At 32.8% G+C, this 27,625-nt stretch overlaps 1 protein-coding gene across 1 annotated transcript; it reads right to left on the bottom strand.

Moving 5' to 3' along the window:
• Positions 1-1,901: 1,901 nt before the first annotated feature.
• LOC132558028 (putative polypeptide N-acetylgalactosaminyltransferase 10) lies at positions 1,902-21,361 on the bottom strand. The gene is made up of 12 exons (XM_060222548.1): positions 21,182-21,361; positions 10,326-10,404; positions 8,729-8,873; positions 7,897-8,063; positions 6,576-6,764; positions 6,179-6,356; positions 5,576-5,693; positions 5,035-5,145; positions 4,315-4,536; positions 3,744-3,851; positions 2,699-2,842; positions 1,902-2,359 (listed from the first exon to the last, which is right to left on the bottom strand). Exons 1-12 carry the CDS (start codon positions 21,359-21,361, stop codon positions 2,195-2,197), a joined length of 1,806 nt encoding a protein of 601 aa, XP_060078531.1. The 3' UTR covers positions 1,902-2,194.
• Between the last annotated feature and the right edge of the window lie 6,264 nt (positions 21,362-27,625).

The raw sequence follows: 27,625 nt of genomic DNA, 5'->3' as shown, positions 1-27,625 counted from the left end.
CATATAATTTTTAGTTTTTGTTCGCTGAATATCCAATAGCTTCATCACGCAGGACAGAAAACCAAATATTTTAGAAATATCATTATGTCTACTTAGTTCACCAACAATGCATCAGAATCTACCATGACTTATGTTCGTCTACAAAAAAGCCTTATTGAAGGTAAGCAAAAGTTAGATATTAAAGAAAGAACTGTCCTTCATTTCCTTTAATATTCTCATATGGAAAATATTTAGTAAAGGAAATTCAAAAAGTTAAACAACGTACATGAAATATTTGCCAGAAATTCCATTATTTACATGATTATGAGAACAGTTAGGATACTTGATCATAGAAAGTAACAAAAATGAAATAAAAAGTCTCAAAATTTAATTAAATAAAAGTGGTTTTGGGGGCATTAACGTTTTCTGAAAATGTAGACCAACTTTATTTATAAAAAATCAGCACCAATTTTTAATTCTCTGGAATCTCAGAAATTGGGTTTTTAGAACTCCACTTAAAAGTAATATCAAATTCAAAATTATATTTCAATAAAATATGGATGTCCTGAGACTACAATGGACACCAGAAAAACATTATGGACCCTTCAAATTTCAAATAAGGAAATAATGCAGGTTTTTAACACTGACTAAATCTTTATAATAATCAATTTGAGCAAGATTTAACATAATCAATGTGTATTAAGAATTGTCATACCTGGCTAATAAAGCTTATTACAAAAGGTTCTAGAGATGTGAGTTATCAAGACCATCCTTACACTTTAATTCTACAGACAGAACAAACCTAACTGGTAGTAAAGAACTTATCATTAATTCACTCAATTATGTCATTTGATACTAAATGTATTCATCATTATATGTATACACCAAATTCTTTTTAAAAAAATCCATACAGATATTTATGATACAGGATTTGTAAATAACAATTTAAACCTGGGCACACAGAGATTTTTTTTTCAATTTTAGGATTAAATATTATTAGAACTTATACCAGTGACGAACAGAATATCTACTGATCTAGGAACACATCATGTACACTATGTACAGAGTCCATTAAGTATGTATCATTAAGTGTGTTATACTTACTAAATGCAAATATGACTGACAGTATCATATTGAAATACAAATTATATATTTACAAGAAAGGCCATTTTTAGAAATAATCTGAATTACATAGTTTCATATAAGAGATAAATAGAATGGGCAGAAAATGCATTTTAACAATAAGTGGGACTATCTGATAAAACTCTGGACAAAAAACATTTCTAGTGAACACTAGGCAACTTTTAAGTTGTAATAAATAAGCAACATTGTTTTTTAAGATCTGGAAAGCATAAAAATATGTAAAGCATGAACTTTTCAATTAAGTACAATACGATTTGTGAACATATTCTAAAACACCACAAATGTTTAAAAAAAATACAAATTTTACATAAGATCATAAAGTACATCTATATTGACCTTTAAAACAATTAAGACAGAAGAACTTGTGCATAAAAATAAATATTCTCCAAACATCATGTTGTATGTCCAGTGTGCTACACTACACAACATACAATGACAACTGGACAAGAGGCAAATCAACACCCATAAAAAATGTATTTACTGCATAATAATGCATACAGGGAAAAGAAGCGAAATTGAAAAAATAAATATTGTATGATATGATATACAAGTTTGTCATTTCAAAGGATAAATTTTTTAAATACAAAGATTTTCACCCTGTATTATGTAATTTAAGGGTATATTTCAATATATGCCACTGTCAGATAATACATGAACTTATATCTTCAATAAAAAAAAAAAAAAAATCAAATTAATAAAATCAAAATTTGCAAGAAAAAAAAAATTAAGAGAATGAGACTTATTCTATTTCTTACAAATTTACCAAGAAAATAGAGACAAGAAAACCAAATTCTAATAAGAAAAACATTCAACTGTCTGTTTTGTCCAAACCAGCACCAGTGACTTCTCTGTATTGATGTAAAATGACCATGTTGTAAAGATGCTAGTGTTGTACATTGTTATTTGTGAATTTAATGATGGATCGAAACCTCTTTAAGGAAAAATCTGCACAATATAAAATAAAAGTCATTTACGACACAGTGAACAAAGTTATCATTGTCCCTGTACTTCTGTGAACAGTTGAATCAGGCACGCTTAATATCTCCACACCAGGTAGAATTGTGACTGGTCACTATGTTGCCTTCCATTCTGCTCTAACAGCTGTTTCGTTTACAGTTTCTACTTTCCACTGTTGTGATTTTAAGTTTTTATCACAAGGATTTGTGAAGAGTTCATGACTACCCGGATCACAGTCCAGACACTGATTACTGATCACATGGTAAATTTGTGAAGTATCCTGAAAAATTTGAACAATTTTGTTAATAAAACTTCCAATCAATGTAAGATAGCGACAGACAAACAAACAATACAGGAAAGGTTGCATGATACAGGTGAAATCATACAATACAATTATTCAGATATAGCAAGGACTTTGTAGCTTAGATTTGCCATTAACAATATTTGTCCTTTTCAACATGTTTTTTGAGGGTTCAGTGCATATGGCAATGGACCAAATTACTAATACGAATTTGAGAAAAAAGTATGTAACTGCAAGAATCTTAATATTCAAAAATAGTGTCCATGTGAAAAAATGAAAGAAGTACTGATTACCTGTCTAGCTGATGACAATACTTACTATATTATATTTGAATCTTTGATTGCCTCCCATCCCATGACAATTAAATAGGATGACAGGGGATTTTTTAATTGACTGTGAAACATCAAAGCAAACACTTCTCCTTCCTGGACGTATATCTTTGTGCCAGGAAAACTGGAACTCCTGCAGAAAAATACATTTATGATAAAATAATGTTAAAATCAACTGGTAAAACTATTGAAAGAAAATTTTTAACAATTTTAAAATATAACTAAAAATATATCAAAGAGAGAGAACTACACCATGTACATCCACTAGCCCACGTAGTGTTTTAACCATTGATACTTGTTGACTGGTAAGGATGTGTCTTACTGTGGGAGGAAACCTTAGTCTCCAGGGAATACCAACATTGCTGGGCAAGAGCCCACATACCTACACATACCTTACTGGGGAATCAAACCCTTGTTGTTTAACATGGCCACTTGACCACCTAAACACAATTTTGTTTTTTTATGATAAAATTGGATGATAATTTTCACTTGTGAACTAGTTGATGCAGGAAAGTGATAATGTATAAAACTGGTAAAAACAGATTATAGATCAGATTACAAGTACTGTAGAATCATTAATGTTCTTTGATATCTTGGGTTATCCTGAAGTTATATGTCCAAACATTGGTTTAAACTGTTTAAATCAGAACTAGTAGATTTCTGGATTACTTATCTATCCATAAAATCTACTGCTCATGGAAAGATATCTTTTGAAAACCACAAAATTTGAACCTCACAAAAATATATAGCTTTGCAGTATTTACCGCAAATGTGTCTCTTTCATTTTTTTCACAAATTTTATTCTGATTATCAAGAAATCTGACTTAAGAAACAAATATTGCGACAGACAGCTTAGCACAAATTACTTTCTGATATGGATATTTATTTGAAAATTCTTGAAATTTTGCAGAAGATTTTGGCAACAATCAAATTTCAAAATGCGTTATTAAAGCAACTGATAAATGTTTGTAGTTTTCTCAATTAACTTTGTCTTTAAAAGTTTGTTGACTAAATAAGCTAAATGACAGATATACCTGTTCTCCCCCTCCCTTGCCGTCTTTGAGACAGGGTTCCAGCTGGAATCTCTCATTCTGTCCTTTGTATCTTGTGTCTATACATAGATTGGCCTCCACATTTCTTATCTATTGGAATACAAACATACATTAATTACACATGTATTGGCATTACATGTGCACTTGTTTTTGTTATCTAGAACACAACTATTTCTACAATGAGGTTTAAAAGGTAAATAAATTTCATATCAAACTCCTTAAACATACTAACAATTCAAAATTTGAAAAAAGCTGAACCACATATTGATATCAAAGTAACACATAATTGGATAGCATAAAGAGAAAATGGCAACATTTTGAGGACTGAGAATACTTCTTCAATTGAAAAAAAAAATGAATTGAATAAAAGCTAATGCATTCTCAAAAATATTATGATACATACATCTGAATATGTAACATACAGTGTGTAAGGCAGGGGATATATTTCAAGCTAGCTAGATTATACATGTAAAAGTCAACCTTACCACTATATATATATATCAACAAAGTAACAAGTCATATATCTTTTTGTGTGTTAACTCTTCATACTTACCTCTCCCTTTGCAAATGGAGGAGGTTCCACTGGAGGATAAAACTTCGGTAAATCAAAAGCAACTTTTTCCATGAACCATTTGAACGGTTTACATTTGAGCTTGGTACGGATGGCTTTCTGTTCAGATATGTCGCCTGTATCAATGTTTCTGTAGTGGGGGCGGTGATTGTACAGGTATTCTGCATATTCATCCATCCACACCTCAGCAACACGTCGATAGTTCTAAAAAAAATCATATCCTTGTTATTTTGGACTGAATCAATTTAACTATATAGTTAATAATGGTATAGAATTAGCACCTTTGTATATTAGGAAAGAAAATCATTGGGGTGCTTACCATACATTAACAAATGTACACATGATACAATATTTAGTCTTCAGACTTTCTGACTCCCAATGATAACAAGGCTTAGCAAATCTATTTCAAACTATATATCATCCTCAAATCCTATCTATGTTTTCAAATGGGAAAGTGAACAAAGGGACACAACTCCATAAAATGATACTTGACCAAAGCCAAGCACACCTATGCAAAGTGGTGGTCTTTGGCAATTAAGGCAACAAAGTAAATGTTCAAAAGAAGGGCTACATAATGACTGCTAGTGTGCCTACAGTCTTACTCAGTAGATACCAAAGGGAGCAAAGAAATTATGCCACACTGACACTTTTTATTAATGTCAAACACCATTATTTATCCCTGATGAGCAGCTCAGGACTTACCCTGCCTACAAAGTCTCCCACACCAGGGTTAGGGAAAGGTGCAAACTTTCTGTAAATGTGACCTATTCTTGAGCATGGAGCGTCCACCATTTTACCACCACACTGCCACAGCTAGAAATTAAGGAAATGACAATTACAATCTCTGTAGACAACAAAGAACTATTAAGGCAATCAATTGATAAATTTTTTGTGTTTGAGGTATAATCAAATACATTGTTTTGTACAACATACTACTGTTTTCTGCCATGTTTTCACTTACTGTAAAGAAAGTTATAATCTACCTTCCTACTGTGTACTGTATGTGTACAATTATACTGTAGGATGAAAGCATTTATATGTGTACCTTGAAATTATTTCAAAACCATTGCTTTATCGTGTAAAGTAGCTCAAAAACTCAAGATTTCCCAAATACTAGACCCTTATCTAGTGACAGATCACAGCTTTGGCATTTTTTTAACAACAATGAACATCTGAACTTGGATGAAAGTTCACACACTAGCCATTTGTTCTGGATGTGAGAGATCCTAATTGTTCACCTTACCTTGAATGACAGTTCATACTGTTCACCTCCCCAGATGTCTAGACCTGGGTCATAACCTCCAAGTTCCCAAAACCACTTTGTACTAATGGCAAACAGCCCTCCAGCCATTACTGGGCTACTGCAAATTGTAAATAACATGCACCTGAATTAGTACTATAGATGAAATATGAAAGGTTTTCTTAATTTAAACAGAAATGTACCAGTGGTCACACTAGCATTGGAATGCCAGGAACGAACAATTATTTAAGTCATTATTCAATACTTGGTTGATGTTGCATTAAAATAATTATATAGCCACACTTTGTGTGATAATTGTAACCAATAAATTAAAGCGTGTAAAGCCTGAACTTGTATAAACTGCTGAACATCAATGGGACCAGTAAATCATATACAGTGTGTTGTAGATGATGGTCTAGCTACAGCCCACTGATTTTCAGTTTATAGAGATTGTTAAATCAATCAATTTTCAGTATTCACAAAAATGCATTACATCTGAATATCAACTTTCATCCTGTTATAAACCTTTATTCGCATACAAAATATAACTAATTAACACACTAAGTTAAAAAAAAAGGCAATATTTTGTCAAAGATTCCTGCATACTTGAAGGGCTCAGCTGGGTGTTTGAGATCCTCAGGCAGAAGAGGCAATCGTTTGTAGAAAAATTCCCAGTCAAATGCTCCTCGTGCACCTTCATCCTGGGCACGGTACGCAAACGTTTCAAAGTCGATCACATCAATAAAAGGACAGACAACTGTTTTATAGTCCTCAGCAATAGGTTCTGTAGTATAGAATGTAACAGATTAGTCAACAGCAGTTGTTCCCCTTGGACTAGGGTAACAAATGTCAAAACGGCTGTAAATTAATTATTTTTGTTTGAAAAATCTAAGCAAATGTCATTGAAGACAATATGTGGATTAAAACCTGTGGTTAACAGTACAGAATCTGTAAACATATAACTGGTCACACTGACTGACTAACGTCATTCTATAATTATTACCTAGTAATGGAGGAAGCCAGTTGATATTAGCCTCTACATGGGAGTCCAGGAAGATAAGGACCTGCCCTGTGGCTGCCTTGGCTCCCATTAGACGTGTTCGGATGAGTCCCTCCCTCTTCTTCGCACGCACCACACGCACATTGTCAAAGTGTTCCTTCAAATAATCATCCAACGGTTTTCCACAGTGTTCTTGTAAAAGAAGGAATACTCTATGTCAGATTATTTTGCATCGATTACTTGAATCTCAAAACAAAAATTCATCTTTTTAAAAATTTGTATAAGATATGTTGTGGTACAAGTAAAAGTATATGGTATTTAAAGAGAAACCATTAAATTTTCTTTTGACTACTTTTAAAGGAAAATAAATAGAAAAAAGCTGGTCCAAACTAGAATACATAGTTCTGAATGGTTAAAACTACAACATTTGTATCATCACTAAGAATGACATAAGATTTCTAATATCATGATATGAGATTTTATCATTGAAAATTTGATAAATTCCTATATTTCACAAAACCTATCAAATATAATTTTGATTTCATAGATGTTTATGTTCATGTTGTAATAAATTTATTAAATCCATTTATTAATTTTATCAACAAGCTGACAGTGTTACATTCCTTTTTGTGCCATAATTAGCATTTTTGAAGTAACTTTTCAAATACCTTGATTGGAATACGACATAGGAATTTTAACCAGTAACTAACCCAATATCATGAACATATTGATTTCTTTAAGTTGATTGTATCAAATGGTATTGATCAGAAAAGAAAGAGATTACTGATAGAAGTACATTCTTTGCAAAAGTTTTATCATGGAAACGAATGTGTGTGATAAAGATCTATTTTCAGGCATTGTCAAGTTATCATCTGGAAACCAAAAATTGATTTTTAGCAATGGTGACCTTCATGGTTGACCTTTAGACCTAAAACATAATCCCAAAGAAGGACTCATACTAACATAATAGTGTATCAAGTTTCCACCTAATCAGCGATCCTGAACCCAAGTTAGTATCTGGAAACTAAAAATACATTTTTAGCAACAGTGACCTTTGTGGTCGGCCTTTTGACTCCAAACATAATTCCACTCTTGGTCTCCTACTAAACTGAAATTGAAACTCACTGTCGGTCTCCTACTAAATGGAATTTGCATTATGTTTCAACCTAATTGGTTATCCTTTTCTAAAGTTATCATCTAGAAACCATCTGAACAGCAGACAACACAGACAGATGGATGACATCAAAAATTTAGTTCCCACCAGTTTCACTGGCTGGGGACCAATAAATGACCACACTTATACAAGATTATTACTATAAAATACCTTTATTACTGTAGTCATCAGCTAGGATGATCTCGTGAACTAAACCTTTGGGAGCTCTGTTAAGCACGCTGTAACACAGCCGGAGTAGTGTGGTCCAATGTTCATTGTGGAATGGAACAATCACACTGGCATTTGGCAAGTGGTTCAGGTATTTCTTAGTTTTACAGCTGTGAGGTAAATACAACATGTTATGAAGTAGGTTTGATTATATAACCAGGATACATAATTGGAGGCCTCTGTCTCCGGTACATAATGTTTTTGTATTCTCCTGCAAGGCCATATACTCAAGACATGAACAACACAGAAACACTTCTAATCAAATTCATTTTCATAAGGTCATCATTTAAAATATTAAAATGCTTACCATGCTATTTTTTTAATGTATGTCTTAGGCTTTTCCCAAGAGTAATTATTTACAATAGCTAGAAAGCTTCAAATGAAATCTGTATTTCAGCATAGAGGGTATGACGATTCCTCATTCAGAAAATTGTTTTGTTCTTTGGAAAAACAAGAAAAGAATACTCTTTCTTACTTTTTTTTCTATATCTATAATTCAATGTATGCCTGCCAAACATAATGTACAATTTAATCAGTTTAAGAAGATGCCTATCATCTTATAGTTTTGTAATATTCAGATGGCTGTTTTAACAGCAAATCAATACAAAATTGAAACCATTTTTTTGGTTTTCTAATGCAAAACAATGACAGCTGTCGGGCAAACATTTATAATGTATATATGATCAACATAAGACATAATTGACATTTTGTGAAAAAAAGGTAGAAAATTAATACTTAGAGTAGATTCAAATAGAGAGTAGTAGCAATGACTTACTCAGCATGACGGATATCCTTGAGTGACCTCTGTAAGGAAATCTTATCACTGGCAAAGGCGTTGAACCCATTGACCTTGTACAGGTCATTTTTCTGCTTCTCTTCCTCTGGCGACAGTATTACTGCTTGCCCCTGTTCACCTGGACCTAAAACCGACAAAATACAGTATTACACACCATATTCACCAAACAATAATCAAACCTTATAGACAAGCATAACTATTTTCAGTGAACAAATTAAAGAAAGCAACACAAGACATGAGAGGGAATCAGCCAGCAACTGTAACACACTACATGATTATATGCAGTGAGTCTTTGCATACTTCATGAGAATCCTCCTAACTGCTGTCCTTGTAAGGAAATTCATAACACAGATTCCAAAGTGTGATGGATGGACAAAATTTAATTAAATCAAACCATGTGTGTAGTGTGTACATTTTAAATCCTTGTTTTAAACCTATAACATTTATCAATATCTGCAGAAATGTCTTCATATGGAATAATAAATTGAAGCCTATGTAAATGACATAAATAACATGAAGTCAAAGATTATAATATAATGACTTTACATAAAAGTGCATTATATCATAGTCTGAATTTTATAGCTTGTAAAACTTTAAAAGATTAATGACAAGTTCATTCTAATTCTTCAGCATTTTTTCCCACCTGCTTTTGAGATATATCTTACTCAGCTTACTAATTAAAACTTCTAATTAGCATATTATTAGAATTAATATTGTTTAAAAATGTGACTTTAGATTCATATAAATTCTGTCTAAACGTTAAGATTTTACATGAAATGTGATATTTTGTAAAACATTTATGAATATAAATTGATGAGTAACAGCTGAATAAGTAATGTTTCATAAGACAAATTTAATCTCTGTGTAAAAAGTATTTTGGTAGAGTTATTTCCTTTGCCAGTATTTTACTTCAGAGTCGTCCATATATACTCTAACATATAACACTTGTGTGCATTACAGACCACAGGGGATTAGCTTATCTTATCATGTCCAGCTCAGAGAACGGATTATGTCTATACAGGGTGATAACATCTGATGGTATTCACATGTTTGTGACCTATGGCAAATAAACACTAAACAGTAAAGAGCTGACAATCCCTAAATATATACATAACCGTCCTTCCCTGAAGTAAAATTGTCTGGTCCTTTATTTAATGGGTGTGCGGGAGCCTCCACTACTCCACAACATACTTCAGCACTAACTGTCAGGAACTCACAGGCATAGATTCATTTTACTGACAGTGTAGAAACTATTTTTTCTGTTTTTTTTTTTTTTACAAAATTGACGTAAATGTGCCTTTCCTTTTTTCTCTCTACATGTCTTATACAGTGAATGTACCTATCTACACAGTAATCCTATTGTAATGCTTTTCATGCTGAAAATGTGTTATAATCTGAACATGCTTTAAATGTAGTTTTAGGGATATATCGTTTCTTACCATTAACAGCAATTATTATAGATGTGAATACTTGTCATCTTTAGCAAAAACTGATTATGCCCTAAAATTTGAAAGTGCTAAATTAGAATCTAAATTTAGTTTAAAATGTTTACAGAAATCTGTATCTTTTAACTCACCCTTTCGTTCTTCCTCTTCAGCAATCTGTTTGTAGTTATGCCAGTCAATTTTCTGTAGTGGAGCATCTGCAGGAGGCAGCTGTAGGACAAAAGAAACATTGTGTATTGATGTATCATAATACCTTACAAAATCCTATTATATATTAACAAAAGATCTACCATATTGCCTTTCAAATGTCACAATAAATTATACTCAGTAAAGCGCACAATCATCTTTTATTCTCAAATAGATTCTTTAAATGATGAATGAAAGGTGTGGGCCTTTTTTTTTATATTTAAGTATAAAATACCAGGAGTTTCAAAAGAAATCATGATGAAGGGCTGATTGGAACAAATGGATACACATACAAATGCATATATAAAGCGTCCCATGATTTCAAGCAACATGTCTCCCACTGTATAAGAAAGAGTCTGCCAACATGATGATATATACCTGGGTATAACATCATGACTTACAAAGAGTTGTCAAAGTTATTTTCAAATCGTGATATGGTCCGATTTATATAACATCGAAAGTTCTTCTTCTATTGTTGAAAATTAAGCTTTCATGAAAAAAATTCTATTTAAGAAATATCAGATAATGTCTAGTACCAATTTACAATTTTTTACACTCTGCAGATACATTTAACTTTAACCAATGAAAAGGTGTTTTATCTGTTTTCATTGCATGAAGCCACATAATAATGCCAAACTACGACAATGCTGGAATTGTTGAGGTTTTGATATGATGTGATTTTAAATTATCCTATAAAAATGTTATAGAAGTGTATATATATTGTAGTTATATCATAGCATCTACTACTTCAATCTCTAAGTATGTTAAAAAATGTATCACATATACCTTGCCAACTTGCATTAAAACATATAGCCTCTACAAATTAAAAGTCAATACCAAAACAAAGTCTCATCTAAAATATGTCAGAAGAGCACCTGCCATTTTACATTCAATTTCCTACAAGCTGATGTACCTTGCTATTTTACAGAAAAGTGTGGTCAAAACAGGTGTAGACTGCAGATACAGATTGCCACAACGAGAAAATTACTTCACAAAGCCTTAAATCTATTGTAATGAAATGAGAAAAAAAGAAAACCTTGTCAGTAAATTAACACATCTGAATCATGGCCTTTGACAAAATGAGGTTCACAGAGACCTTATTACAGCATTTCTACATTCTGTAAGTGAAATTCCTTCAAGGATAACATATAAATACAATGACTTCAGTTAAGGAGTCAACAAATGTTTCATGGAAGTGTAATAATGGAGATCTAGGATGACCAATATCTAAAATGTCTTCCTTCATGGGAAGCAGAACTCACCTTTTCCCCAACATCCTTCATCTAACTTCATTGAAAACAAAGTAAGTTTTAATCAAAATGTTTAAATGTTTGTTGAGGTTAATGTATCGCACAATCTAATAACATGGGCAGTCAGAGACGCATTATGCTCCCCGATTAAGACAAAATTTAAGTATGAAAAATAACAAAGAGCAAAAGCTTCAAAATTATAGTTCTTGTGTATTGCACTTCTTGTTGTTGATATTTATCTACCTATGATGTTTTATGTTGATACCTCTTATAATTTTAGTGTAATGCTCTATACTAAATTTGAGTATGGAAAAAACAAAGTGAAATAACTCCTAAATCATGTAAAAGAGAGTGATGGTTCTTGTGCAATGCACCTCCTTGTTGTGATCTTTCTACCTATGAAATTTCATGTTGATACCTCTTTTTTTATGTTATGCTACGGACAAAATTTTGACAGACGGACAAAGTTGCAACTATATGCTCTCCCTTCCAGAAGCATAAAAATATTAATTGTAATTTCTGATCCTAAGCAATGATTTACTAACTTATTTATTATGTATCACAGAAAATATACAATACTAGAATATAAGTGTATGTAAATCTGGAAATGAAGTTTCAGTTGTACTTTTCCAACGGACTAGAACAAATAGATAGTTAGAAGAGCGAAACGAACTAAAAAAAGATCCAAGGTGTGGAGACAACCTGTCTGTCATCAGGTAGCTGATATCAAGTCCTATGCTATGGGGTGGTGTTCTTGCATCATCCCTCTATATAGCTCAGCTAGCTAGCTGCTTCAGCCCCTACTACAAGTAGGAGTACATCACATCCCCCCCTCCCTGCCACACCCCCTAGAAATAGCTCAGTTTACTGCATCCTGCATTGGCCCGTAGATATGGCAGCTGCTACAAATGGGAGTACATCACACATATCACACTCATCTACATCTATATATAGACTGTCAGATGGCAATCACACCCATTAAACTTCTCTACCTCAAAACCAGCTCCTAAAGGACACTTACAACTGGAAAGACAGGCATGTAATATAGGTGTCAGGCAAATAATTCTATACATTTAGAATAATTTTTTGATCACTAATGCACATAAATCAAGATGATTATATTGTACAAAAAGGTTTAGTTCCCTTATAGAACATGTCAGATGTCTATAAGTAACTTTTTTAAAACTGTCTTTGTTATCATGAGGATTGGAAACAAGAGGCCCAGAGGTCCTGTTTCACTCACCTGGATATTTAAGTCAATAATGCAAAACTTTGCATTTCTTTAGAAGGAAAATATTTCCCCTGATGAGCCTCACCCTACAGATACAGCTTCAAATTCCCTTGGGGTGGGGACAGAAATCAGTTGTTAACCTCTTCATAGCAATACTATTAAGTAATGGGATGGTAGTGTCAATAGATTCAAAGATATAATCTGTTCTGGGGTGAGACCAGAGTCCAGGACAAATTGTAAGTTATGATTTTGTTTATCTGTTGATGCTCAGCAATGCTGTAGTTATTTAGTGGGGATCACAACTGTTTCAAGAAACCAAAGATCCCACTGAATTGTTGATAGTGCAAAGCAATGATATGAAAATGTACTAAATCTACTGGGGGCCATGATCCACCATTTATAAAAAAACTCATTTTCCTTCACCTAAGCATACTTGAGACCAAATATAGAAAATATCATGCAATTCCTTAAGAACAAGATAGATTTTAAAGAAATTGATAGATCTTCTCTATTGGGCCCCATCTATCTAGCCCCAGGGGGCTGAGACCCAAGGTTTATACAAAACTGATTTCCTTTCACCCAAGCATTCTTCAGACCAAATTTGGACAATATCCTGTGATTCCTAACGAACACTAAAGATTTTAAAGAAATTTATTGATTTTCCCTATTGGGCCCCGGGAGCCAGATCCACCATTTACACAAAAAGTGGTTTCTTTCCCCAAGGATGCATCAGACCAAACTTGATTAAAATCCACTCTGTTGTTTATGAATAGTAGCAATATATAGTAAAAGTTGACAGATGATGGCCACCAGACAATGGATGTTGACAGACCATGGACAACGCTGTATCCCTATTGCTCACTTGGCCCTTTGGGCCAGGTGAGCTAAAAGTCTAATGAGAATACCAGTGGGTTTCTGATGATAAAATACCAGACTACACTTAAAGGGTTTTGGCCAGAATTTGGTTTTTGTTGAATTCTTTTTCATCATAACCGGTCACATGGTACATGTGACATAAAAGAAAAAACTTTTTGATATATAACATGGAATATGATTATACAGGTGTTCAAGATTATTTATGATGTTTTGTGACAGATATTTATGCAAGTACACAGGACACCTGTATTCAGTTCCATACATATGTATGTGTGTTAACTATCCTAACTTAAAATAAAGATTTATGCAGGTAACCAGGCCTAACTGATAAAAAGTATAAAAAAAAAACCAAGAAAAAATTCAGGAGTAAATGGATATAAACTAAATAATGACTTGAAGGATTTTCAGCTCTGAGATTCCTGTACTTTTTTCAATAAGAATGTCCTTAACCTGTCCTTGCTTTGAATGGCCATATCTGGTACAGAAATGTTTTGACAGTATTTGCATACAAGTACTGACATTTACATAACATTGTCAGACTACAAGTAAGAATTCCAGTAATAATCTACAATTAGAAAATTATATAGAAATAATTTGCTTTAATCATTACTGAGAACATATATTGAAATATGACAAAAGTTTGTTATTTTTTTCAAGATTTCTTATTTTAGGTATTGGTCATCAGTTTGACTCCGAGGAGTTGTTGATAAGTGTATATCAGCAAGTGTAATGCTACGACAAAATAACACAAGTTATGCAAATATCAATCAATGCCTTTTTAATGATATGTACTTTCACCAGATATCACACCATGAAAAATCATCTTAAAAGTAACACTTTTCTGTATTTATTTAAGATATAGGCTATGAGAGGTCTCAGAAAACATTTACATAACTGTATAAATCCATGCCCAGTTGTTGCATCTCTTACCAAATGAATTAAAGAAGAAGAAAAAATTATATTTTGCTGTCATACATCATTATTTAAAAATACACTATTTAAAAAGATTTTAAACTTTGTAAATGAGTATATAATTGTGACCTATGTAGTCGTGTCTTGTTATACATAAATAGAGTATCACTATAGCCAAAGTAACACTTTGACAGCACATGTCACATGACCTTGTTTTGCATTCATAATATGCATATCCACCTGGCTAAGCTAAAGTGGATGGGGCCAGCTTTCCTGGCCGAGAGAAATGGGATGCAGGAGACTACATACATTATTGCATCATTTCAAGCTGAAATATGGCATTATGAAACATAATGGCCCAAACCTTCAACTAAGCTTAACACCCAACAGAGTAACTGGAGTACCCAGAAAAACTTATACTAACTTCTACAAATTATTTCACAAGTAAGAACTGCAAGTTCACAAGTTATTGTTGTGAGGTAGCTTCACACATCTGAAGATGTTGCACCTAACCATGGCATCAATTACATTACAATTTGTAATAACAATTAATCAAGATCTAACATATATTTTATAATGTACTTGAAAGCAAAACCTAATTTGTCTGTTCTATCAATCTGGGATGTTGTGATTAAAAAATCTTTCTTACTATATTTATTCAATTTAAGGCTATCAAACAAGAACTATTAATATATCATATCATTACATAACTATAAAATATCATTGTAATATATGATTGTCAAATGGGTCATTACAAAATCTTGTTAAGACTTAATTAACTCCAAAAAATAAGTGAGGTGACATGTATTTTAAAGGTCTCCACTTGTATGATATATCTGAAGACTGCATACGAAGGTGTGAATAGTCAACTCTTTGAAATGTCAATGAAAGCTTATCAACCTTTGCACTGTTGTTAATGTACACTATGCCTACTATAAAATTTTACAGTCTTCAAATAATTTCAGTGATTTATGTACAATATTCCTGTACCTTTAAAGGAACTTATGTAAATACTTCCGGGTTTTTTGTTTCTAATTTATGGCATCAATGTTCATGTTTACCCTTAAGATGACGAGAAAAGGTAAAATTATGTATCTTACAGAAGAAAATTATCAACAACAAACAACTGCACATTTACCAACACTGTTATACACATGGACCTAGTATGAAATATAATACATATCTAGACCAAAACTTCTGAATATCTGCTGGGAATATAACACAACATGTTAAATCTCAATGGTAAGGCCTGCAAACTGAAAGTTGAGGATTGCAAGGCATTTTTATCACTACCAAGTACATGTTTACTGACTATAGTACTGCACAGTAGTGGAGCTAAAGCTTAGTAACTCCCATTTTTGTGTTATATTTGTACTATTTTCAGTAAGGGCCTGTTTCCAGTAATGTTAATTCTCCATAGGAGCCAGCCCCCGTATAATTTCTTATTTAGCTCAACTACTGTTTTTTTCTTTTCCGAAAAATAATTTTACACCTTTCCGACACCCAGATTTAATAATTTCAGTGAAAATGTATTTTTATAAAGTTGTCAATTTCAGCATCAATGACATTAAGTTCGTAAATAAAAGAAGGTTATCTCGAAATTGTAATTAGGAACATAGTATAAATTTCTTTTGATAAATATTTCCAAAACATCGTGTTTCTTCATAAAACATAAAAAAAAAATATTCTCGGATGAAAATGCACTTGCACAGACACAATTATGAAGAAAAGTGCCATAAATTTGCAATTTTCTCCCGTTATATAGTTTTGGATGCAAATTTCCATCAGAAAATCAGATAGAGCTTTACCAAAAATCAGCTAATTCCATGTGGTGGAACGTTCTCATATCGCCGCCTGAATGTGGTTGTAAATTGAAAGAAAAGGGGAAATGAGTAACAACCTTGTCTGAAACCCTATTATATAGCTTATTATATACAAACTTTTATATTGAATATCAGAGCGGATATTTTCATGACAGTTTTATGATGTGTAAAAAAAAAAAAAAAAAAAAGTACTGTTTCCCCGTCTCGATTTTGATTACTTGAGAACCATTACATGTGGAACGTATCAGATATCTCTGGCTCCTGGTTACATCGCCGAACATTTAAGTGATGACGGCGACTATGAGGTGTGGCTTTACCAGCACTCCCCAGACCTTCTCCGATGTCAAATACATTCTCGACACAAAAGCCAAACGAAATATAACGTTTGGATACTGTTCACCGTTTCACCCGATGTTGAGGCCCCAATAAAGGACTACTACTGCCAGTGCCCAGTTGGAGAGAGAACGATGGGAATGTGTGCGCACATCTCCAGTATCTTGTACTACCTTGGGTATTACAGGACGCTGGAAAACCCTCGACCATTACAACCACAGGTAAAACGTTTTGTTTGTTGTTCTGTCTATTTGTCAGCCAATGTCTTCAACCGGACTTGCGAAGTAGCCATCTTGGATTTTTTTATGAAAAAGTGTTTCTCTCACTTTTTTTCATATCTGTGTACATATTCTCAACATACCGAGCAAATACTCTCATTTTTTTGTTAATTATCTAAAGAAAGTCGAAAATCAGCAATTCAACCATAGGCTAATTCAACCCAACATTTGAAAATGTTCCACCACTTAAATTTTGATGATTTTTCCTCTCATCAATAGCATATTACGTACTATTTAATAGGATAAAAATTGGTTTGCATCCAACGCCCATAAAAGGGTGTATTCTCTAAAAAACACAGTTTTTGTGTCTAAAATGTTATCATCGAAAATGGCATTTTTGAGATTGTTTCTTCCATAAAACAGCCAAATGGCGCGATGGAAACATAATTTTTTGTCACAATCATGCCATGAATGTATTCTTTACGGTGACTATCATTTGATTAGATTTTCATTAATATTTTACATAACATGCACATTTTATCAACACTTGGACAGCTTCTGAAAGGTACAATTTTGAGGAGCCATAAAAAACAAACCAAGTGAATCAAATCTTTATACTTTATAGATTTGTGACCACAATGGCATGGGCAATGCACCACCAACAGGAAATTTGAATCAGAGAAGGGGCCGTTTTGGAAACCGGCCCTTTATATAGATTTGGTGGGGGTATACATATTAATCTAAAACTTGTTGAGAAAGTACTCAATATCAGTAAGATACATCTGTTACCACATTCAATACACAGTTTGTAGTTGTTAATCAGCTTAGTCCATTGATACATTTGTCACTGTTGAAGACATTGATTTATGCATCTTTGCTACAATACACATCTGATTACAAAGAACAGACCGCCACACTTAAAACTTTCCAACTCATTTCACATGAAAAACTTAACTCTATTGGGAGAGTTTGAAAGCTTCGTAATGATATATGTAAATTGGGAAAACTTGAAATTAACTTAAATGTTTTTTAATGTCCTGAATTTTTTTCATTTCATATATCATCAGTGTCATTGTCACCTCAATATTTTTTTTCAATTTTTTTTCCCTTTTCAATAGAGCTGTAGTTTGTTGCTAAAATATCAATCATAATTCTTATAAAGAACTCAAGAAAAGTGTTGATAATATGTATCCTTACTAATTCTGAAGTAGAACATCTTGACATAAGTAACACCTACACAATGTAGGGCAATGTCATCTACTTCTACATGGAGAAAATACTAAACATAAAGTAAAAAGTCCTAATGTGAAACTATACTAATCTGGTAGACATCTATAATTATCTAGCCATTTTGCATGTGTATGTAATCATACCACATACATGTTGTGTACATGATTTTTGTAAAGAAAAATTAACATTTGTGTTGACTGTTTGCCAAATCAATCAAATGCCTGCCAATTGACTTTTTTTTCACAATTTTCAACAGGATGTTGAAAAATATTGAAGTATGAAGTATGGCAGTTTTAACAGATAAAAGCTGGTACAGGGTGTCTGATATGTACAATGTTTATGTGATCAATACTGCATCAAATATACGCTGACTGTATAGAAGTAGAGAATAATATAACCGGTAAAATGATACTTTATCGATACCCAACAAATGTGCCATCTTCATATAATGTGTAACACATGCACATATAAATCAAACATGTACTTACGTCATATACTGTTAAATACAAATGCTATAGCTTGTATCGAAAGTTAACAACTTCATCATTTAAAAGCCTTAGTATGCTGCTGCCAAATTTAGAATCAAGTCTTGTTGTTGTGCCACTATTTCATCAAAAACTTTGTTATACTGAGTACAGAATTAAAGTCACGTTATATTGCCACTATTTCACATTAAAACCTTGTTACACTGTCACCAATTTACAAAGAAAGCCTTGTTTTACTGCCACTATTTTACAGTACAATACATGGTAAGTGACTTCAGTGTTAAACATTTTTTTTTTTTTTTAATTTTGTTTTTCAAGATTTTACAAAGGTATGCAACACACGATATATACTAGACTCACATACACATACACACCCTGGCACACATCACACTACACCCATGTACGCTCACTCAAAACATGCACTCATTATTTCCTACTCTTTCCTCTTTGCTGACATGACATACAATGTACTACTGTGTTTCATTCACAAGCCCCAATAATAATACAAACTCAATGACTGCTGTTAAACATTTTTATACAAACACCATTTATATATACTGGTATCATTGTTCAGCAAATCTTCTTTGTTTAGCCTCACAAAAGTGCATTTGAAATACTTTACTGAAATTCAGCATTTTGGACAATACTAGAAATTGAATTTCAAAATGGGAAAAGAAAAAGTCTTAGACAAATTAATGTTTCTATTTGATTTTAATTATGAATAAGATTGATTGTTATTTTAATTAAGAAGTTATTTACTCTAAGAAAGGGGCCTGGCTTTTAATTTGCATGAGTTATTTCCTGGTGTGTGAGTTGTTTTAAATTAGATATTGTTAGTCTATGACCTGCTGGTCGGAATCAAATAAAAAAAAAACTTTAAAACAAAATATCTTGTGCATATTTCAAAATATTTAAGTGCCTATTAAATTGCAACAACACATGAAGATTAAGGCTCTAGATATTTTTTCTTTTTATTACTTTTTTTCTTTTATTTACAAAATCTTTGTTATTATCATGATATATAACCTCAATCCTTTAAATGTTAAGGACATAAAATTGCCAGATAGCTTATTCTGAACTTTGCTCCATTCATCTACCATGTATGTATGGAGAAATATTCTATCACAATAAAGGCAACAAGTTATCTTATAATAAAAAAAATAGGGATCAAAGCATCATTAGGGATGAGAGTTTTATTAGAATACTCAAGGAAATTGATCATAATAAGCTTGTTGATAACAGAAATTGTCATACATTTAATCTGGCTTTGATCAAGAGTCACTCTCAATTGCCTGTCAATTCTACTTTACATGACAAGATAATTAAGTATGTAGCAGATTTATCAAACAAATATATATTAAATATGAACAGCTAGTCAACACAGATGCAATTTAATTTGTCTATATAAATGACAAATTGGAATTTCATTTAGATGGGTGTGTTTGTTACCAGTATCAGGTAAATTAGATTTATATCACTCAATTTCAGTTGTAGTTTTTATTTGTTTAATTGATGTTATGATCCTGTAATTTTTTCCCTTTCATGTTGTCATTGATGGATAAATTACACAATATATTAAGCATGTACATATATTATACAAAAGTTATGCATACATATCAAATACATGCTTTTCCAAAATGATCGTGTTGATCAGATTACCATATATATAAAGTTCAATTTTCGTAAATATTCTCTACAAATTTATTTCTCTGGGAAATCAAGAGGGCATAATGGCAAAAGCATCTGCACATATCAATGAGAAATGTTTTGACTGATTGCCAAATAGTGCTCAGGTCAAAACATGTGTGTACAAATTATCAAACACACCATGTCCTATATATATATATAAACTAGTACTTGTTAAAGTTTTAATCCTCAATAAGCCAATTAAGGGGTGTAACACATGTTTTGTAGTATCCCACTCTCTTCCATCACTTCAGGCTATTTCTTTACTCACTTTCCTATCTTTTCTTGTTCACTGAAATGCCAAAAGGCCGTAATTGTGGACATAAAACCTGTTAGATAAATAGATGATTGGTAACTATAAACCTATAGAGATGGCCTTATTACAATAGAAATGATGAAGTGTTTGTTGGCTCCTGAAAAAGCAATACAGTCTGAGTGGCCATATTACTTATCATGGATGTGTATTGCTGTATGGTTATACATAGAAATGCAGCCAGACATGCCTTTAGTAATTACCATTGTGTTATTGAGCAGTGTCTGGATAAATGGTTTTTATTTCCTCACAGAAGTTTTGCTGGAATTCCACTGGACATCAGAAGTATTTTAGTAATTTAATCAGATTTTTTTCAAAAACCACATAAGGTAACAACTGTAAAGTCAACTGGACCTCAATCATTTAAATGTTAATTATGTAAATGTAGTTCTACATCACACATGATTTCAGTGAACATAAACCAGAAAACAGATTTTGACCTACCTCATTGTGAGTTTTAACTACATCAGGATTTACTGGCATGCCATTGCCTGCATCCACAAACTCCTCGGTGAGACTTCTCTTGCTGCCACCAAGCAAATGTTTGAGTAACATGGGTCCAGCCAACACAAACACAACTGCCACCACCAACAGTTTGAGGATGGTGACAGAGTTACGCCTCATGTCGGCACTTTAAGGTTTAACTGTCTAATATATCTTAAGGACCTGAAAGTGCAAAACAGTACCTGTATATACAAGTAAAAATATAATGAATTCCCATATGCTTTATACAATATAAACTGTGAATGTGGTTGTGATGTACCTTATATTTCTCTCCTTTCCAAATGTTTTCATTTCCAGATTTATTTTACTATCCCTGACCATGATAAATAAAAAAGTATAACTATTATTATCATTTATTATTAACAACCCACCAACATACAAACGTGCCAGCTAGGCATTCAGGAAAGGTCATTACGAATAAGAAGTCACGGACCAAAGAAGTTCCAAAAGGAAATGAAATCAAACAAACAAAAACTTTTAAAAGACAAGAAACACATTTCAAAACACTTACATTACATATTATAAGTAATGTTAGTTCAAGGTGATTAAGTTTCAATATATAACTAAACATTTTGAAAAGGGGAGATATGCATCAGACAATCACTAAACACCAACATTGGTAACTTCAGCGGGCATCTCTAAGTACCCCTAATGTTCTATTCTTATTTAAGAATATGATGTACCAGCATGTAAAACATGGTATGATATGGTAAGTGATATTAATTTGAAAGAGATAATTATTCCTTGTAACAAGAATCTATCAAGAGGTTAGATATAGACTGTACATGGACAATTATCTTTAGACCCTGCTTTTCCAAAATATCACCTAATTTTCTTGCATTATATGATAAAGTTGCCCTGTCTGGGATTTCATCCTCCAAGATCGATAAAGGACCCCTGGGTTAAAAAACTGTTTAAGGTTTCAAACTTTGTAAGGAATTACAAAACATTAAAACAAATAGTAGATAAGCTGATCATAATTTGGTTCAGAGTTACCTTCCACAGTTTATGTGTATTTAACGTCAGTCAGTAATTCGCGTGAAGTTTTTGAAAAATACATCGCAACAAAACCTATATATCTCTTTCTACTTGTAGTAAAGCATGAACTGATCAGGATTTATGACTATGACACATAGGTACATGTTACATATGTGAAAATAAAATCACATATTCGTGTTGGCAGATGTTGAGTGCATATTTAACTGTAGGCAACTATCAGGGTAGGCAAGATTGGAATTTTGATCATTTCTTATTTTAGTATTTACACAAACAATACCCTTTCTCGCTGTACTTAGGAAGGAGCACAAAATACTACACCACCTGCAATATGACGTAGTTGTAATAATGATTGCTTATTACATATACTGTGACAATTTTAAATTTAATGTATGCATTCATTACCTTAGACTGTAAAATGTTGTTCTATTTTCATTTTTTTTTTCCAGGAAGGAATGACAAGAACTTGATTCATGTAAATTGAAAATAAATAATAAAAAAAAAAAAAATCTTCTGGATTCCTTTTTGTACACTTTAAGAAATATCACAAAAATTTTCTAAACCATCTGCAAAAATAACCTTTACCTCTACCTAGCTAAGCAGTATCATAAGTAAACTGAATCATACATTTTCAGTTGTCAGTCATGTAGAACCATATTTATAAGTGTCAGTCATATTTATGTTAAATAACTTTTTTGCAAGATTATACAGCTGTAGTGCAAATGTGCAACAAAACAAGAATATTGAGGGTGTATATGTACACAGCAAAATACCACTCGGGTAGAGAGAACTTTTCTTTAGCTTGATCGATTGAGCGTCAGACTAGTAATCCAGGGGATCCCAAGTTTGAATCCTAGCGGCGACAATGAAATAAATAATGATCCCTGTTACTTTGGCACCCATGTTGAGACTTGGGAATAATACTCAGCATCGCTGTAACCCTTGGAAACTTAAGGACAAGTTATTTCCTAGAGGGGATAAATAATGACCTCTGTTACATACAATTAGTTATAACTTTATAGCATTTAATTCAATATACAGTTCTTGATTTTTTGAATTCCTAATAATCCACTGTTATAATCATGTTAAACAAGGCAATTCCTAATTGATACAAGCATATCTGTATATTCATGTACATTTGTGTGCCTGTATGTAGGAAACATGTAGTACAATACAGAGATATCAGAGCAAATCTTCCACATAATAATTTCAAAAATTCATTACCTCTACCACAAAGAGTAAGTTAAAAATAGTTCAAACATCATACAGTGTAGTTTTTCATAGCTTGAAGCTTTGAAAGTGTACCATCTTCTCTTAGGATATACCTTAATGACAATCTGAACCCTGTTAATGATCGAATGAAATCATAGACGCTTAAATTAGAATTTAAAGTTAAGCCGATGAGTTCCGACTTTGGTAACCACTGATACATGCTGCTCCGTTATTTGTGTATGTTTTGATGAAAAGCAATGCAAATGGGTACTTAATAATAAATGAAGATCGACTTCAGCCACTGAACCGGAGAGACGAGAGTGGAACCAGTAGAACGGGACATCGCAACAAAAAAAAACAATAATAAAATAATTAATTCCCTCAAATTTCTATGCTAAATCGCGGGGGTTCAGAGTACCATTAAATCAAAGGCAACGAATACACGTCGTCATACGTAAACAATGCTTCGCTGTCTCCGCTAAACGCTACTGTTATTACAGGTAAAATCAACGGACGTGTGTGCTTACCTGCAATCAAAAGCATTTCAAACAATTAACCTTTAACATGTCCTGTGGACGTATTACAATTATTGATGCAGTGTAAAATATTAAGCTGAACATATCCAGCTACTCATAATTACCCTTTCACTCTCAGGTATGCTATAAATCCTAAAGTTTTTCTCTACCACTACTTCCACGTCTTCACAAGGCTGCCATTTTAACGTGACCTCGAGGTCAACCTCGTTTTGACAGCGGGAGAAATCGTTATCTGGTACGATTGCACGTTGTCGTCTGCTATTTTCGGTAGGATTCACGACTGATTTTGAGAACGCCATAACAAACCAAACAAAGACAGTGATATCTTATTCCAACTAGACATGCCGTTCGAAATCGCGAATAGAAATATTGTACAATCCGATTGAATGACAGACATTATTTCACAAGTGAAATCTCTCTCTCCCTGCCCCCCCCCCCTCTCTCTCTCTCTCTCTCTCTCTCTCTCTCTCATATTTTATATTGAACCATGCCCAACATCCGATCAAACATTGAGTTTCATCATATCCTTAAGGAAATATGCCACTGAGCGCGGTTATTGCACTGTCTTTCTTTCAAACTAAGCGGCCTAGTTGTCAATGGTTGATTCAAACTTTTTATCTGAAATGCAAGTTCCACTGAATTTACTTTCTGTAGTACAGTTTCTCTGCGGCTCGACTGTGCGCTTTGTGTTTTCGGAGTGAAATCTAACCCAGTCTACATTTTTCGAAGCGAATCCTGACGGAGATAAGACAATACGGACGCATCTAGAGAAAGACCGATCAAATACGAACTCATTCAGACAATTGTAACAACGTGAAATGCATACCGTATTCAACCATTTAAGTCTACATATGATTGCTCGATGCGTTTAGCTTTCCACATTTTTTTTTATTGTAAATAACGATTGGAAGTTTACAACAAGAAACGGTTAATTACCTTTGTGAGATAAAGACGTATGCACTGTCATATTTTATAGTTAAGTATGATCGAGGGTTTGTAAAATTCTTCATCATTTGGACAGCGCGGATCATATTGAATATGTTTTTAAACGATTTTTTGAAGGATGGTGCTTTCCCTAACAAATGTCAAAAGATGTGTTTAGTCAACAGCTATGTAAGAATTTTTGAACAGGTTAACATGCGTGAAAGACTGAGCGGTAATGTTGACTTCTCTCACTCCATACCTCTACATAACAAGTACAACAGTATGCTATATAGAAACTTGCTTTACGTTTTCCACAATTTAATCTACATTTCAAGAAAAGTGTCAAAGTGTGTGTGTAAATGCATGACCATAAATCTATGCTATTATGACTCTATTGCGGTTATATGTACAAAGATATTATTATCATGCATAGCGTACTTGACTGTTCATACACACAAATTTTACGTGATCAGCTCTGGTGTGTACTTGGCTCGGTAAAAGACATTGTTATATATTTTATCTGAACGTAATGTCTGATTATCGTGTACTTATGTTCTTCTTGGTGGTATCATTACCTATAAATTATCTCCATAAGAAATGGGGGATTTTAGAATCAACTCCATTATGATTATAACTAAAACCCTACAACACATTGGCCTGTTGTGATTGAATTATACATTCGCATTGTCTCCAAGCGTTTTGTTCATGACTATGTACACTACGTTTTCGCGCTTTCATGGTCAGACATCATTGTTATGTGTAATTGTATCATTGAAAGGTGATTTATGTATAATTCTATATCACTCGACAAATTATTATATGGACGTGAAAGGTTGTGTTTGTCTGTGTATATCTGTGTGTATGTCTTCCTGTAAGTTTCTTTCAATATTGTTCGAATTTATGTTATATCCCCTCCCCCCTCTGTTTCTGTAACTCTTCATCATTGGAGGTAAAAAAAAAAGGAGTTGAGAGTAAAATTCATGCAAGGGTTTGAAAAAAAAAAGAACTAGAACTGACAGGTGTGTTTCATAACTTGACTGAACTAGCATTGAATCCTATATCAACACCAAGAAGTTATTATTTCTGTGACGACTTGTAATATGGATTGCAAAATGTTGTACACAGAATAGTCATCACTAGATCTTATATGCTTGATATGAACATTGAAAAACAACAAGGATCCATTCCCGATATTATTTGTATCTTGAGGAAGTACTCATTGTATGATACTTTTGTTAACTGTATGAAATTGGGGTCATTTCAAGGACAATTACCATGGAAATAGCTTGTTTATCAAAGTCTATATAGACAAAAGAAAATTCATGGTTCGAGCGTATGTCAAATTTAAGTTTATCCTTCTGAAGTTTAAATCACATCACTTATGGAAATTAGCAGTTAAGTGTCCTCAATGTTATAGATATACAGTGTTTTCAAAAAGTATTTGTAAGTTCTCTCATGTTGAACCATGATGAATTGTGTCACTACTGTGGTGTGTTATACAATGATTCTATAACACATATTATTTGTCACTGCGATAAAGATACTGATTTTTGTCATTTAATTAATAAGTTGAGCATAAATTATATGGCGTGGTTGTATAATTTGTCAGACCTTGAATTAAGGAATACTTTGTTGGAGTGTACTTTAAGCTATGATATGTAGAAATAAGATTTGGTATATTTCAGACTAGTAAATTTAAGATTTCTGTATCAAATGGTGAAAACTTACGGACTACACTTTTATGATCAATTAATGTATTTTCACTTGTAGAATTGCTATGTGCATTTATACAGCTCTTGTTTGAATGTTGATAGTATTTATTCTACCTATGTAATCTTCAAAAAAATGGAATAATAATGACAGTTTAGTTTGATTGAGGGTTTGTAAAATTCCTCACAGGTAAAAAATTATGTTAATAGGACAGCGCTGATCACATTGAAGATAAACATGTGAGCGTTTAACTGTTAATCTTTTGAGAGACATGTTTTTGCATGTTGTTTTGTTTCTAGACAATCTACGTATTATTTGCTGTTTTTTCTTTTCAAAATAGATAGTTTTATCACTCTGTTTCTCGGGGTTTCCGTGAAGAACTTAGAATATCATGCTTGTTAATAATTTAAAACCACGTATACGGTATATGTATGATGTATATATATATATATAACACGAGTCTAGCCCAGACTAAGTTATGTGGTCCTAACTTTGGTACCGCATTTTTACAGTCAGTGCTTTATAACAAAACCTGTTTTTTGGTCCCAGACAGAAAGACAAAAGTGGATTATTACTCTTTTTTTTTCTTTTATTTGGAGACAATGTCCGATACGATTTATCACATTTTGTCAGAGAACTATAGGAATTTATCACTTTGATGCAAACATATCGTCACTGTAGAATGTAAGAAATCTTTTATCATTCTTCCATTGATGATATAATTTTCGGAGTTTAGGCCAGCCTGTGTTTTCTTTAGTAAGGCCTAACACTAGTCACAGCAATTGAATTCCTGTTCGGACGAAAATGAAGTGAAGGTAGAAGAAGTTGTTTTTTTTTAATTAAATTATTCCAGCGTACCTTTCTGCTTTCGCTAATTTGGTATATAAAAACAGGTCTGAGAACGATTCTCACCAGATAACAGCATTAAGTGGTAGAATATAAGGTAAAGCAACCGATCCAAAATGGTGACTTCTTGTTGTCAAGAGTAATGTCTAATTATATGACG

This window comes from Ylistrum balloti, unplaced genomic scaffold, assembly GCF_031769215.1.
Source record: "Ylistrum balloti isolate Yb309-2 unplaced genomic scaffold, AGI_CSIRO_Ybal_v1 Utg370744, whole genome shotgun sequence".
Classification (NCBI taxonomy): domain Eukaryota; kingdom Metazoa; phylum Mollusca; class Bivalvia; order Pectinida; family Pectinidae; genus Ylistrum; species Ylistrum balloti.
Note: the sequence above shows the minus strand (reverse complement) of the source record. Positions and strands in the feature narration are given on the sequence as shown.